The sequence below is a fragment of the Peromyscus leucopus genome, chromosome X (genome assembly GCF_004664715.2).
Source record: "Peromyscus leucopus breed LL Stock chromosome X, UCI_PerLeu_2.1, whole genome shotgun sequence".
In the NCBI taxonomy this organism is placed as follows: domain Eukaryota; kingdom Metazoa; phylum Chordata; class Mammalia; order Rodentia; family Cricetidae; genus Peromyscus; species Peromyscus leucopus.
The window spans coordinates 24,399,184-24,414,347 of NC_051083.1; the positions used below are offsets into that span (position 1 = coordinate 24,399,184).

General features: G+C 41.4%; 1 protein-coding gene across 3 annotated transcripts in view; it reads left to right on the plus strand.

Moving 5' to 3' along the window:
• The window catches only part of Clcn4 (chloride voltage-gated channel 4), a 71,437-nt gene that overhangs the window by 53,749 nt on the left and 2,524 nt on the right, over positions 1–15,164 (plus strand). For all 3 annotated transcript variants that reach the window (XM_028885939.2, XM_028885938.2, XM_037199206.1), the window contains exon 12: positions 4,902–5,118. In XM_028885939.2, the coding sequence (XP_028741772.1) occupies positions 4,902–5,118 (217 nt within the window). The remainder of the gene's footprint in view (positions 1–4,901; positions 5,119–15,164) is intronic.

Consider the following 15,164-nt stretch of genomic DNA (forward strand, 5'->3'; position numbering starts at 1 on the left):
ATGTCACATAATCCATTGCCTATTGTGCTGCTCCAGGCACACCTGCTAAGAAACATCTTACTAATTTTGCTTAAATCCATTACTGTAATCAAGTGGGAAGTGATAATTGGCATCAACTGGTTGGAGAAGAAATTTAAGCTCTGCAAGCATGCACACTGTAAGAAAGCTATGTTTGGAATATCTGAAGAGGCACCATGCAGTGTAAATCGTATTTCTGTGCTTTTGGTTAGGCCCATCACAGTGCAGAAACTGCTGTTTATATGACTTGCTGAAAGATGAGGGAAGTTTTGCTCCAGAGAATCAGACGAGCTGTTTTCTTTTCCTAAGCCATGGAAACTGAGGGATCACCATATACTGGTAATGAGATTCGGGACCTGTATATGAGGAATTATATGCACTTGTATGAATATCAAGATAGGACATTAAACATTTTTCTAAAAACTCCCCCATGCCAAGTTCACTTTTAAGGGAATTAGAAACAGAGCTTTTGCAAGGAACTTTCAAGAAGTTATCATGAGTAAAAAATGAGAAATGAGCAAAATAAGGTTTTCTTCCATTCTATTCTTTTCTTCTAAAACTTAAAAACACTTTTTTACATTAGCAAACAAAGTAATGGATCTCATAATAGCATTTTCACACATATGTGTTATTATGTTTTGTCATTCATAATCCATCTCTGCAATGCCAGAGCACAGCCATTGCCTTTATATTAGCACCAACTCTCGGCCATCAGAATTTATTAGCCAATGGGGCCCTGTGTGTGACTGTGTTCAAACTCCTGGCAAGTGGATTTTACCTCTCATTACTCTTTGCAAATATGAAGATCCTTCTGTACTCAGCAGGGCTCATGCTTTTCAAGTCCAGGCTTCTGCAATTAAGCAAGTACAGGTTCCAAGAGGACTCAGTGGGAAGCCACAGAGATGATTAAAGGAATGGAAAGTTAGAGTTATAGGGAAGAGTTAAGGGAACTCTCAGTTTTTTTCATCTGGTGGATGACTTAATAATGAGTCTCCAACATATGGAAGATGCTTACTTGCATAAAGGGAACCACCTTCAGGACTAAATGAGAAGATAGGTATCAGATCTACCAGACAGGCTCTGTAAGAGTAGAGGTTTCTGTCTGGAAGAACTGTTAATTATTGGAATGGGTTATGTGGCATAGTGGTGTTAATTACTTTCTGCTAAGTGTTAAAATACATGGAATGTTTAAGATTTATCCATTCCTTGGTGGATAGTATCTTATAAAATAATCTGCTTTTCTTTCTATGTAGTCTTTAAATCATATCATACTGTTACTTAGCATGAGAGTGGTTGCTTCCAATTTTCCATTTTAACCTTTCTTGTTAATTGTGTTTGTTTTATGGAAGCATTCTTAACCAACTGGATGATAGAGTATTGCTTCACTGGAAACAATTACTCTAAAAATAAAGGCTTTTAACCTTATTACCACTGACATTTGTATGTGGTTGGAACTGTCTTGCACACTATAGGATTTTGAACAGCATTCTTGCTCTCTCCACTAAAACCCAGGGGCACTCCCCCTTCCCATTTTGTGACAACCAAAGGGCCTCTAGACATTATCAAATTCCCATGAGAGTCAGGCCAAAACTGTACTCAGTTAGGAATCATTGCTCTGAAGCCACTCACAGGCTTATTTGGTATTTGCTTATTTCTAATTCTTAATTTTTTAAAATCTATTGCATTATGTGAAATTCATGTCACCAACACTGTATTAATTACCCTCTTTGCATCTGACATTATTGCTGCTGGAAAGTGGAATATGAGGTTGAGCAGCTTTAGCAGGTGCTCATAAAACACACATCATTTTTAAAGGAGCTGTGTCTACCAAGACTAGTTCAACCACAATATTATGATGGAGCCTTCTACATTAAAATATTGAAAGAAACATTTAAGTGCTTGAACTCTTGAAGATTTACAAATGAAGTTTTTGTTACATTTTAAAAGTAAAAGCAACAGAAGCACCTACATTATTGAAAAAAAATTTGGAAAAATTTTAAAGGCACCATCATTCTCAGCACTGTTCAATGGGGCCATCATAGTCAGCATTCAGCTCATTTTCTTCATATCTTTTGTGTGTCCAAAACTATATGTTAGGGAATTGAAGCTATGACTCAGAGGTCTATGTATAGCACCTCCTTCCCTAGAGTTTGAAGCCTTAATATAAATATTTACAATCTAGTTTCAAAGTGACCTAGGAGAGCCATCTGAAGGGAGCAGCTCAGATTCCCATCTGACCCCAGCTAATGTTTAAAATCCTTGCCTGGTGGTAGATAGCCCTTGGGCATTCCTTTCTAATGCCTCCTCCCTCCTTGAAATAGGCGCTATTCTACATGACAAACAGACATTTAGTAGATCTTATCCATTCATGCATATATGCATGCATGTGACAGGAATGTTTTATATTGGGGCTAAAAAGATGACTCAACAACTAAGAGCATTGTTGTTCTTCCAAAGGATCCAAGTTCAGTTCCCAGCACACATGTCAGGTGGCTCACAACTGCCTGTAGCTCCAGTTCTAGAGGATCCAATGCCTCCTTCTGGTGCTATGGGATGGTCTGTATGTCAAATTGCTCTGATTGGTCAATAAATAAAACACTGATTGGTCAGTGGCCAGGCAGGAAGTAGGTGGGACAAGGAGAGAGGAGAATTCTGGGAAGCAGAAGGCTGAGGCAGAGAGACACTGCCAGCCACCACCAGGATAAGCAGCATGTAAAGACGCTGGTAAGCCACCAGCCATGTGGCAAGATATAGATTTATAAAAATGGGTTAGTTTATGATATAAAAACAGTTAGCAAGAAGCCTGCCATGGCCATACAGTTTGTATGCAATATAAGTCTCTGTGTTTACTTGGTTGGGTCTGAGCAGCTGTGGGACTGGCGGGTGACAAAGATTTGTCCTGACTGTGGGCAAGGCAGGAAAACTCTAGCTACATTCTGGCCTACACAAACTCACTCCCCACTTCTCTGTCTCTCTCTGTCTCTGTCTCTCTCTCTCATCACACACACACACACACACACACACACACACACACACACACACACACACAAATCAAAAGGAAAATAAATCTTTTTGTTTTGGTTTTCTGAGACAGGGTTTCTCTGTGTAGCCTTGGCTGTCCTGGAACTTCTTCTGGAGACCAGGAGGTCTTCAAACTCACTGAGATCTACCTCCTTCTGCCTCCCAAGTGCTGAGATTAAAGGCATGTGCCACTACCACCTATCAAAAAATAAATCTTTAACAAAATGTTTTGTGCCTACTTTATGTTTAGACATGGTCTTGGTATAAGGGATACACTAGTGAACAAGACTTCATTGAGTGTGTAGCTGTTATTATCAAGGTTTCAAACAGTATCAGTAGATTCTGAGGAAACATGAGCTTGTTGTTTATTTCAGCAGCTGGGCTGGTTGGTTTTATGAGGGGCTTGGCAAATCCATGTGATCAGTTCTTGATTAAGGGTTGTGGCTTGATCCAATCCTGATGTCCAATCTGATTGTTGAAGTGGATGGAAATTATGTTATATGGGACTTTAAGAGAATATATTGGTTTGTGGAAATGAGCAAATAAGTATGTACTGAATATAGCCTCTGTGCCTGAGAGCTTTAAGACAGAACCCTTTGGATTAGGAGACAAGAGCACAGTGTGTAGCCTGTAGTGTGGATTGTGTAGGATCCGCAGTTGAAAACATGTTGTACATCAGTATTATCTAGTATTTGTGGTTGAATCACATCCCATTTGATGTAACTAGATTCAACCTGACCCATATAATGTGCAGGCATTTGCCCAGCAGGCCCTCCTTTCCTCTTTACAACAGAGCCCCCTTTTCAGACTCAACTTGACCCCTGATGCTGCCAGTTTTCCATTAGAGTACTCTATTGCACTAAATGGTCTTAGAGGAGGCAGTAAGAATTTTATTTTTGAAAGAACAATATAGGTGAATAGTAGTCTTTGAGAAGGTTAAGAAATGTACTGTAGAAACTGGGATTCATTTTTAAGGCATGCCCTGCTGTACATTTTTTTCTAACCTTTTCCCATGAACTAAAAGGAAGATTAAAATTCCAACAGCAGGAAAATGGCCTTGGAGAATAGCTTGAGACTGATGGATTTATTTCATGTGCGACTTAAAATAGCGTGGATTTCAAGCACTGCATTAAGCTGTATTTCTAATGAATTCCGGGTATACTGCTTTCTCTTCTGCTTTGTATGGCCTTGCCTACACACAGAAATAGACTAATTGCTACCATAACAGTTTTACTATCTTTCTTTGCGAAATCTATGAAATGACACACTTTAAAGAGAGGAGAATCTAGAGGCAGAGGGATGAAACTTTTCTGGGGTTGTTTCTTTGGTCCCAAGAGGGATATTTGGGATTGAGCTGCATTTCTGGGCTATGAGCCTGGGCAAGTCTTATTGGTTTCTCATCCCTCTAGGATTCATAATGCCATTTAGGCCGCTTCTAAGCTCGTTTTTAAAAATCAATGTGCTAAGGTTACTGGGCAGTGAAATGAGGTTTCTTAACCTCATGACCTTCAGCCCATGTTGAGATGCTGTAAAAGCAAGAATGAAGGACCTTTGGTCATTTGGGGTGCTCTTGAGTCTAGGGAAAAACTGTGGATATCCGCAAAGGGCCATGTTGGTGGGGGCCCATCTTATAAGATGTTGGCAGTGAACATTCTTGTCACAGCAGGGCCCCCCTCTCACAGTATGTGAAAGGGATGCCAGGTTCACAGATGTTTGGCAGAAGTACTTGTTATGACTGTGCCTTTTGCCCTCTGAACTCCTCTTTGTGAGATGCTGATATGCTGTATGAGGGCAGGTGGGGGGAGTTAAGTACAAGATTTTTGTGTGTGGCTTATCATTTCCCCCCTTCACCATTATTCTAGAGAATGCGAGACAGAGACAAGAGGGCATCGTGAGCAATTCCATCATGTACTTCACAGAGGAGCCCCCTGAGCTGCCTGCCAATAGCCCACATCCACTGAAGCTGAGGCGCATTCTGAACCTGAGCCCTTTCACTGTCACAGACCACACCCCCATGGAGACAGTAGTGGATATCTTCCGGAAACTGGGACTCCGCCAATGCCTGGTGACACGGAGTGGGTGAGTAGCCAGACAAGGGAAGAGAAAAAGTGTACTGTGGCCAGCTTTAATGTGTCTGCCCTTAAGGAACTCCTGGTCCATTGGGGTAGACCAGTCCTTGACGGTTGATATCACTAAGCTGAGTTGAATATATCGAGAAGAAAATGTACAAGAAGCTTGGGAATTTTGAGCAGAGGGAAGAGGGAGAAACTTCTAGGCGAGACTATTGCCTGTGTTCAGTCTGAAGGTTTAGTCAAAGGGAGGAGCTAAAGAACAGCTTGTTTCTTCTGCTGTGTAACACTTGGCCTAAGGAGAAGGTGCAGCTTGTTCTGCTAGTCCATGACATAAATGCTCCTCAAAACTGTAGTAGTATGCCAAAAGGAGCAGCAATCAAAGCACAGGAGTTATGGGGAAAATAGACAGATGCACAGTTCTCAAAACCTTCACCAATGATACATCATCTTAAAAGGACGAGAATCTAAAATACACATAAGTTTGTATATTTTATACTGGTTAAATAGTTGGGAAATAAACAAATATGACAATAAATATTCTCCCCTGGGGAAAAAAAAACCTGAAGTTGGCTGTGAAGTGGACATCTGAAGGGTTGTTGCTCTAGAGTTACTGTGAAGGAATCAGAGGAGGGAATGGAAATTCATCACAGCAAGCAGGATGGGTATGGTTCCTAACTCTCACATGAGAGCAGAGTGTGGATGGATGATGATGATGATGATGATGATGCATGTGTGTGTTTTGTTGGGTTTAACTGGGAACACCTTTCTTTGTTTCCCCACTTTATTATGAATGTTGTTACCCCAAAAGCAAATGCTATATCTGTTATTCTCAGACTGTTCCCTAAGACATCAATACATTTTTTTAGCAAAGATACTTTTGTTACACAAATAGTATTAGAAAACGAGGAATTTGATAGCTTGATGGCATCATTGCTGAAACTTTTCCCTTGTGTTCTCACAGGTCAGGAAATCAACACCACAAATATAAATGGCCATGATAATGCCTAAGATGTATTTCTCTAAGGTCCATTCTTTAGGCTCAGAGGTGTGGCTCAAGTTCCATAGCCTCAGAAGATTGTACAGAGAAAGGTGCTGGAAGCCCCATCATGTATCTGCTATACTCCCAACTTGGAGTCTGGAAATAAGAGATGTTGTGTAGCTTCTCATATCCAACATAGCTTAGGTCGTTGTAGAACCCAGAGGCTGAACTGCTTAACACAGTCTACCACTTTAGAGCCAATACAATCTAGTTTAACATGGTAGTCCTCAACCAGGACATTATTGTCCTGCTGAATCTAGGGACAATTTTGGATGTCACATTCAGAGGAAGAGGTATTATAGTTGTGTAGTGGGTAGAGGTCAATGGTCAATGCTGGTAACATTATGCAGTGCACAACACATTTCCTACAACAAAACCACAAATTTGGCTTAAAAAAATTAGTGTCATAGTAGAAGGACCCTGGGTTGAATACTGAGGAATCTTACTCATTTGGCTTCCCCCTGCTGATCTAGTAACAAGAGTACAGGCTCTGCAAACTTTCAGTGTGTACATTTACCTGCAGAACTTCTAATTGGCAGGACAGGTTTCTCCTTCATTCTGAGTTCCCATGGATTCTAGAGGTACTCTCTACTTTCTCACACTTGCACATATATTGGAATGCCCTTTCTAGATAGAGGATGAACCTCCAGGTGAAACTCACTTTTATGTTGTTCACCCAGAACTTCTGGTCCCTGAGGTCTTGAGTAAGGCCTGAGAAAGTGAGTTTTTAACAAGCTCCTGGGGATCCCACTTTGAGAACCACTGAAATGAATATTTGCATTTGGGTTTCCAGCATGGAGTAAATACTGCAATGATTGCCCAGGCCATCTCAAGTGTATAGCAGTTTCTCCTTTCCTCTAAAATAGTCTGATGTCACTTATCATTGGAATTTCCAGTTCAGTCAGGAAATTCTGCCCCCAGTGCCCACTTACACCTCATGGAGCCCCACGAGGTTTTCCTGTGAAGATCTGGGTGCTGAAATTGGCTCCGAATGTTCTAAGAGAAAACAACTCTCCCTCTCTCTCTGGCTCTACATGTTTTAAACAAATACAGATGCTGATACGTTAGTGCTGGCAAGGGATCCTTGTTTTCGGGGCCTTTCATCTTCTCCTTGGGCTTTCAGCCAGGGCAGGCCTGGCTCAAACCAGCTTATGGTTTTGATGCGTTCCATTGCCATGTGCCTTCCTTGCTCTAGTGGATGAGAGTATGAGCCTGTCCCTTGACCTGATTGTCTGCAGGCTATCTCTGGGCCTGGGGCCCAGAGTATTCATAAAACTAGACTAGGAATCAGAGATGCTTTATACACAGAGTGCTGGAATCTAAGAAGCCTTCAAGGTACTAAGATTAAATTTGTGTGAGTTTTTCTCCCTAGAGGTTCTAGAAATGGAAAGCAAGTCTGGGTGATTATATCAGGTTTCCCTCATCCTTATTGGGTGCCCCACAAGGATCTGGGTAGCATAGCTGTCTCAGAAGATTCTAGCTGCTGCAGTCTCTAATTTAGGTCCTTTGTCATGAATCTGGCCATTTATAATTCCCCAGATTTTTCATGACTGCCACCCAAAGAAGCTGGAGTTCAAACACTTATTTAAATCAAATAGGACATTTACTACCACTAATGAAGCCTGCTGGGTTTGATGTTGCTTCCTTCTGTATTGATGTTTTGCTGTCGTGAAGGTCAGGGCATGATTTATGCTCAAAGCCAAGGAAGATCTAGAACATATATTTTCTCAGTGCTGCTGGAAACAACTAACTAACTAACCAACTAACTTGGAGACTTTAGAGTCACAGAATTTTATGAAGAGGTTTTCAGAACTATAATGCTTGATTTTTATTATTGTTGTTGTTTTTGGTAGTAGTGGTGGTAAGGGGATCAATCTCACTAAATTGCCCAGGCTGGCTTCAAGTTTCTGGGCTTAAGTGATCCTATTGTCTCAGCCTTCCATGAGCCAAAACTATAGATAGGCACATGTTACCACTCATGGGTATATTATATCTTTGGATTCTATCTCTAGTGTAAAGAAAATAAAACAAGGCCCAGACTACATAGATACATGAAGGGTATGTGTGTACAGTTTCATCATTTTGCAAATGATAGTGGTCATAGTTTTTGCAAGGAGATATGGGTGCAGTCAGTGTTTTTTACTGAGCATCCATTGTGGCTGAAAACTGGAGAAGACTCAAAGTGGTTTTAAAACAGAAGACCAGGGATGTAGCTCAGTAGTACATCACTTAGTGTGTACACAAGGCCCTGAGTTCCATGCCCAGCATCACACAAACTTAGGAGGCTAGGACAAGAGAATGGCAAGTTCAAGCTCTGCTGCCTAGGCTGCAGAGTGAGTTCAAGATCAATCTGGGCAACATAGTGAGACCCTATCTCAAAATATAAAAATAAACTTTAGAGGAATGGGAACATGGCTTATCTTGCTTGCATGAGGCCCTAGGTTCAATCTTGAGCACTACACACAAAAAAGTGAAGGAATCTACTAAGGAATAAGTAATAAGGAATCCAATTTAAGTGGCATCACCCAAGGCGAGTGCTCCAGAGGTAGCCATCTGTGTTTTTGAGTGAAAAATGCATAGCAGAAGATGAATGAGCTAGTTAAGCTAAAACAGTTTACATGTTGAGCGTGGACAGCTGTGGGATCCTTGCCAACAAAAGAGCAACTTGTGTGCTCAGATTTAGTTTTTTGTCATTGTTTACTTAGTGGCATATTATAACTATATGCTATGAGCTTCATAACTATTATTATTATTATTATTATTATTATTATTATTATTTTTGGTTTTTCGAGACAGGGTTTTTCTGTGTAACTTTGTGCCTTTCCTGGATCTTACTCTGTAGACCAGGCTGGCCTCAAACTCACAAAGATCCGCCTGCCTCTGCCTCCTGAGTGCTGGGATTAAAGGCATGCACCACTGCTGTCCAGCTATTTTTTAATTTTGAAAGAACACCAGATTCCTCACACTTGCAAATAACCATGCTTTTCCACTTCCGGCTCCTGGTCCTTTGCACTAGAATTCTTTCACCTGTCCTTTATTCCTATCACTGTATTTTAGCATCTGAATGGAGAGGTGGACTTTGTATAAGTCCATGTGGTCCTGCCTTTATTTTTATTGATTCATTTTTCTTTTATAGCTATTATTTTATAATAATAATAATAATAACTTAATACTTATTAAGAAGAAGAATTGGGTGAATGTGCATATAATATGTTTGTGAGAGAGTGTGAGTATGGGTACATTTGTGCCACAGCTCATGTGTGGAGGCCAGAAGACAACTTTTGAGAGTTGTTTCTCTTCTGCCATCTTGTTTGAGGAGGAGTCTCTCTTGTTTCTTTCCTGCTGTGTACTTCAGATTACCTTCTCTGTAAGCATCCATGTGATTCTCCTCTCTCTGTCTTTCATCTTGCTATAGAAATGCTGGGGTTACAAATGCATGCTACTGCATCCTGAATTTTTTTCCACTTAGGTTCCAGAAATCAAACCCAGATCTCAGCCTTGCACAACAAGCACTTTTACTTGCTAAGCCAATCTTGCCAGCCATCTTAAAGCTTTATTGAGATAGTTGCATAACCTGCAATTCACCCATTTAAAATGTATAATTAGGTAGTTCAAATAGAAAAAGAATTTTGCATCCATCATCACCATCAAAGCCAAAACATTTCCATCACTTTTAAAGGAAAGCTTGTATCCCTTAGCTGTCACCTCTTGTACTAGTCCTGTGTTAGGCAAGCACGGATCTACTCTCTTAGCTTTGTGGATATGACATATCAAGGTGGTCATATACTGTGTGCCCATCTGTGATTGGCTTGTACCACTTGGTATAGTATTTTAAAGATTAATCTATGTTGAGACTTGTGTCAGTACTTTATGCTGTTAGTGACAGAATAACTTTTCATTGTATGGATAAGCCACCGTTTATCTATTCATTCTTCTATTGTTAAGACATTTGGGCTGTTTCCAGTTGGGGCTATTGTGAAAGAAGATTAGTGTGTAAGTTGTTAAGTAGACATGTTTTTAGTTTTCTTTTTTTTAAATTTATTTTATTTTGCAATACAATTCAGTTCTACATATCAGCCACGGATTCCCTTGTTCTCCCCCATCCCGTCCTCCTCCCCTTCCCCCCAGTCCACCCCCATTCCCACCTCCTCCAGGGCAAAGCCTACCCCAAGGATTGAGATCAACCTGGTAGACTCAGTCCAGGCAGGTCCAGTCCCCTCCTCCCAGGCTGAGCCAAGTGTCCCTGCATAAGCCCCAGGTTTCAAACAGCCAACTCATGCACTGAGCACAGGACCCGGTCCCAGTGCCTGGATGCCTCCCAAACAGATCAAGCCGATCAACTGTCTCACCTATTCAGAGGGCCTGATTTCAGTTGGGGGCCCCTCAGCCATTGGTTCATATTTCATGTGTTTCCATTTGTTTGGCTATTTGTCCCTGTGCTTTATCCAACCTTGGTTTCAACAATTCTCGCTCATATAAACTCTCCTCTTTCTCGCTAATTAGATTCCTGGCGCTCCACCCGGGGCCTAGCCGTGGATGTCTACATCCAGATCCCTCAGTCGTTGGATGGGGTTTCTAGCCGACAGTTAGGGTGTTTGGCCATCCCATCACCACAGTAGGTCAGTTCAGGCAGTCTCTCGGCCATTGCCAGCAGTCTATTGTGGGGGTATCTTTGTGGATTTCTGTGGGCCTCTCTAGCACTTTGCTTCTTCCTATTCTCATGTAGTCTTCATTTACCATGGTCTCCTATTCCTTGTTCTCTCTCTCTGTTCTTGATTCAGCTGGGATCTCCTGCTCCCCCAAGCTCTCTTTCCCTTGACCCTCGCTCTTCATTACCCCAACTCATGTCCAGGCTGTTCATGTAGATCTCAGCCATTTCTCCATCATTGGGCAATCCCCGTGTCTTTCTTGGGGTCCTGTTTTCCAGGTAGCCTCCCTGGTGATGTGAGTAGCAGTACAGTCATCCTTGTTCCACATTCTAGTATCCTCCTATGATTGAGTACATACCATGTTTGTGTTTCTGAGTCTGGGTTACCTCACTCAGGATGATTTTTTCTAGATCCATCCATTTGCCTGCAAACCTCATGATGTCATTGTTTTTCTCCGCTGAGTAGTATTCCATTGTGTATATGTACCACATTTTATTTATCTATTCTTCAGTTGAAGGGCATCTAGGTTGTTTCCAGGTTTTGGTTTTGGCTATTACAAACAATGCTGATATGAACATAGCTGAGCAAGTGCCCTTGTGGTATGATTGAGCATTCCTTGGGTATATGCTCAAGAGTGGTATAGCTGGATCTTGGGGGAGATTGATTCCCAATTTTCTAAGAAAGCGCCATATTGATTTCCAAAGTGGTTGTACAAGCTTACATTCCCACCAGCAGTGGAGGAGAGTTCCCCTAGCTCCACATCCTCTCCAGCATAAGGTGTCTTCAGTGTTTTTGATCTTAGCCATTCTGACAGGCATAAGGTGGTATCTCAGGGTTGTTTTGATTTGCATTTCCCTGATGATTAGGGATGTTGAGCAATTCCTTAAATGTCTTTCAGCCATTTGAGTTTCCTCTGTTGACAATTCTCTGTTTAGTTCTATAGCCCATTTCTTAATTGGACTGTTGGTCATTTTGATGTCTACTTTCTTGAGTTCCTTATAGTTTTCTTGACTTGCTAACCAGGAGTGGGTTTGCTTAGTCATGTGGTCACTCGTTTAATTAATTTAGTCCTCTCCTCCCTCCCTTTTAGTTTGGGCAGTGTTTCTCAATAAAGGGTAACGTTTGGTAGTACCTGAAGAAATTCTGGTTGTCACAATTGTGGGGCAGGGCAGGGGTGAGCACCAGTGCTGCTGGCGAGTAGCAGTTAGAATCTGGGTAATGTACAGGACATGTCACTCCCTACAAAGAATTCTCCAATTACCACAAGTATCAAAGTGGAGAAGTCATGAGTAAAGCCTTCATGGGATACAGAAGAGTAGAGAGTGTCATTTAGATCAAGGTTAGAACTCCTTCAGCTACAGCTATCTAAGAGGGAACCTCACTGGACACTCCCAGTTGGCTTTAAATAGTGACCTCTCTCAGCCTCAAATGTCCTTGCTAGCTCTGTTGTATCCTTGAAATTAATTAGTATTGGCAGAATGAGAACGAACTGTATCTGACCCCAAGGGGAAAGCTGTCTTCTTTACCTGGGGAATCCAAGCCTCTGACATGGCTCAGACCTCTGGAATATATGACTGTGAAGACCCAATGGCAATATTGAGAACTCAGTGACATTTCTACTGAAGCATGCTGATTGACCAAATACTGGGTAATAGTACCACTGGGAAAATCATTACATCTCATTGGATGAATGCAGGGGCCCTTATTATGGCAGTTGATCCTCAAGCAGCTTAGACAAATTGAGTTGGAAAAGAGGATTTTCAGGAGTTACTAGCTGAAGCCAGGCTCATTCCCATGTAAGAAACCCAGAGTGCCCCACTTCTTTTGGCTGTGGTCACACTTGTGGAAGGCTTCCCAGGAGAAGCTAGCATGCCATTACAAGAAGAGTCTCAATGTTTGGTTCCTTCAGGTTATTTGAGGACTAGAGCAATATATGGGTAGACCAACATATGGGGAACCCACTAAGTTCACTTAAGTCAGTTCAACGTATTATACAAGTTTTTAGAGTTTCATATGATGTGGAAAGGGAAGCACGCAGAGGGAATTGTTTTATCACAATTGTCCAGTACAGGCAGTTGAAGTCCTGATAAGGACTGAATTGTCTCCTTCTAAAATACTAAAGACCTAATCCTGATTTATGGCTGTTGCAGTGGGGGGGGGGTGAGCCTTAAGGTTAAATAAGGCTGTTTCAGTAGATCCTTAATTCAACAGGACTAGTGTCCTTTAAAAAAGAAGAAGAACCCAAGAAGTATCTATACACAGGGAGGAGGCCATATGAAGACATAGTGGGAGCATTGTGGTACCCATATGTCATCCAAGGAGATGAGGCTTGGGGAAACTGGCCCTATTGGCACCTTGATCTTATACTTTAACTCAACCACCATGTCTGTGGCATTTTGTTACAGCAGTACAGGCTGAATGATTCCAAAACTGCAAGTCTTCTTGGCAGATTTGGCAGAGCAGTGTTTCGGTTGCACAAAAAAGCTTCAATTCAATTTTACTGCATTTTGAGGCATTGTAGACATATATTTTGCTGGGTGTGGTAACTTATGCCTGGTAAACCCAACACACAGGAACCTGAGACAGGAGAATTGCCTTGAACTTGAGGCAAGGCAGGGCTACATAGTAAGACCCTAATGTATACAATATATATCTTATTACATATATAACAATATATAGCGTAACACACACACATACATACATACACACACATATATATAAATCATGGAGCCCAAAGCAGCTCTAACCCATTTAAGTACTCACTCCCCAGTTGCTGCCTAGCATGCTTTTAGAAGGCCTTATGGCTGCTTTCTTCCCTCCTAAAGATGCTCCTGTGACACAGAGGGTGGGGAACAGTATTACTCACTTTCTTAATGTGATAGAAGAAAAAACTACCATCTGAAAGATATCACATTTCCTAGATTGTTTGAGGTCCAATGTTGTCAGAGATAGCCTGATTTGTTCACCAGCTATAGCTGGCATGGCTATCCCTTGGACAAATGCAGCTTTCTTCATATTAACTACTGGATAGTACAACATGAGTTGGGCTAATTAGGCTTGAGTGAAATGGCAATGTATTTTCTTTTTTTGGTTTGCCATCATCTTACATGGCCCCAGGAGTAGAGGCCTGTCATTTTTATTGCTCCGTAATTCTGAAGAGAGGCTGCTGTGGCTTGCTTCCTGATCCTTTTTTCTCCATCGTGATGGAGATGGAGCAAACAATTATTTTCATACTTACCCGGTGATGGAATGTATTCCAAAGAAATTGTTCACATTGTCTTTGTAGAAAAATTCACTTCACCAACAGGGCATGATTTGGTCCCACAGACCATTATTTAAGTATTTAATAAAAAGAATAAGGCAAGGTTGGTTCAGATGGGCACAGTATCATCTGCCCTATTTACATCCCAGATTCTGTTCAAATGGGCACAGTATCATCCAAGGAGCTCTACTTGCATCCCAGTGTCTGTGAACCATGCTCCCTAGGATTGTACAGTTCAGATAACCCTATAATAACAACACTGGGAACCAGGTTCCTGGCTCAGCTGGTAAAGTGCTTGCTGTGCAATCGTGAGTTTGTATCTCCAAGACCGTCCTAAAAGCTGGGTGTGGTATTGCATATCTGAAACCCTAGCACTTGGGGAGGATAGATGGAGCAGAAAACAGGAGGGTCCCGGAAGCTCATTGGCTCCAGCCCAGTTGAATCAGTGAGCTCTAGGTTCAATGAAAGACTCTGTCTCAAAAAATAAGCTGGTTAGCAATGGAGGAAGACCCATAAGTTGACCCCTGGCCTTGACACACACATATACACAAATAAGTACATACACCATACATATGTATTTGTGCATGTGCACACATACACACATGTACATACAAACACACACACACACACACACACACACACACACACACACACACACTCACACACACACACACCAGACCCTAGAAACTGGCACTCTTTATAGTTGAAAACAATGGAATTTTGGAAGAGAAGAGAATGTGTATATTTGGCCAGAAGTGTACACTGTACTTTACCCATCCAGTAACATAAAATTAAAAGTAGAATAATTTATTTTTGATACAATCTTACTTTGTATCCCAGACTTTCCTGGAGCTCCCTATGTAGGTCAGGCTAACCTCAAACACATGACACTCTTCTTGTCTCTGCTTACTTAGTGCTAGTATTAATAGGCATATACTGCCATGTCTACCTTAGTTTCTTATACTAAGAAAACCCTTATATTTGGATTTTCTATGGTGTGGTCAAGTTGTGACAATAGCTTTAACAGCCCTTTATAAAATCTTAAAATTGAAGGCATTGTATTATTCACTGTAGGTTCACAGCTTGTGTCAAAAACAAGCTTC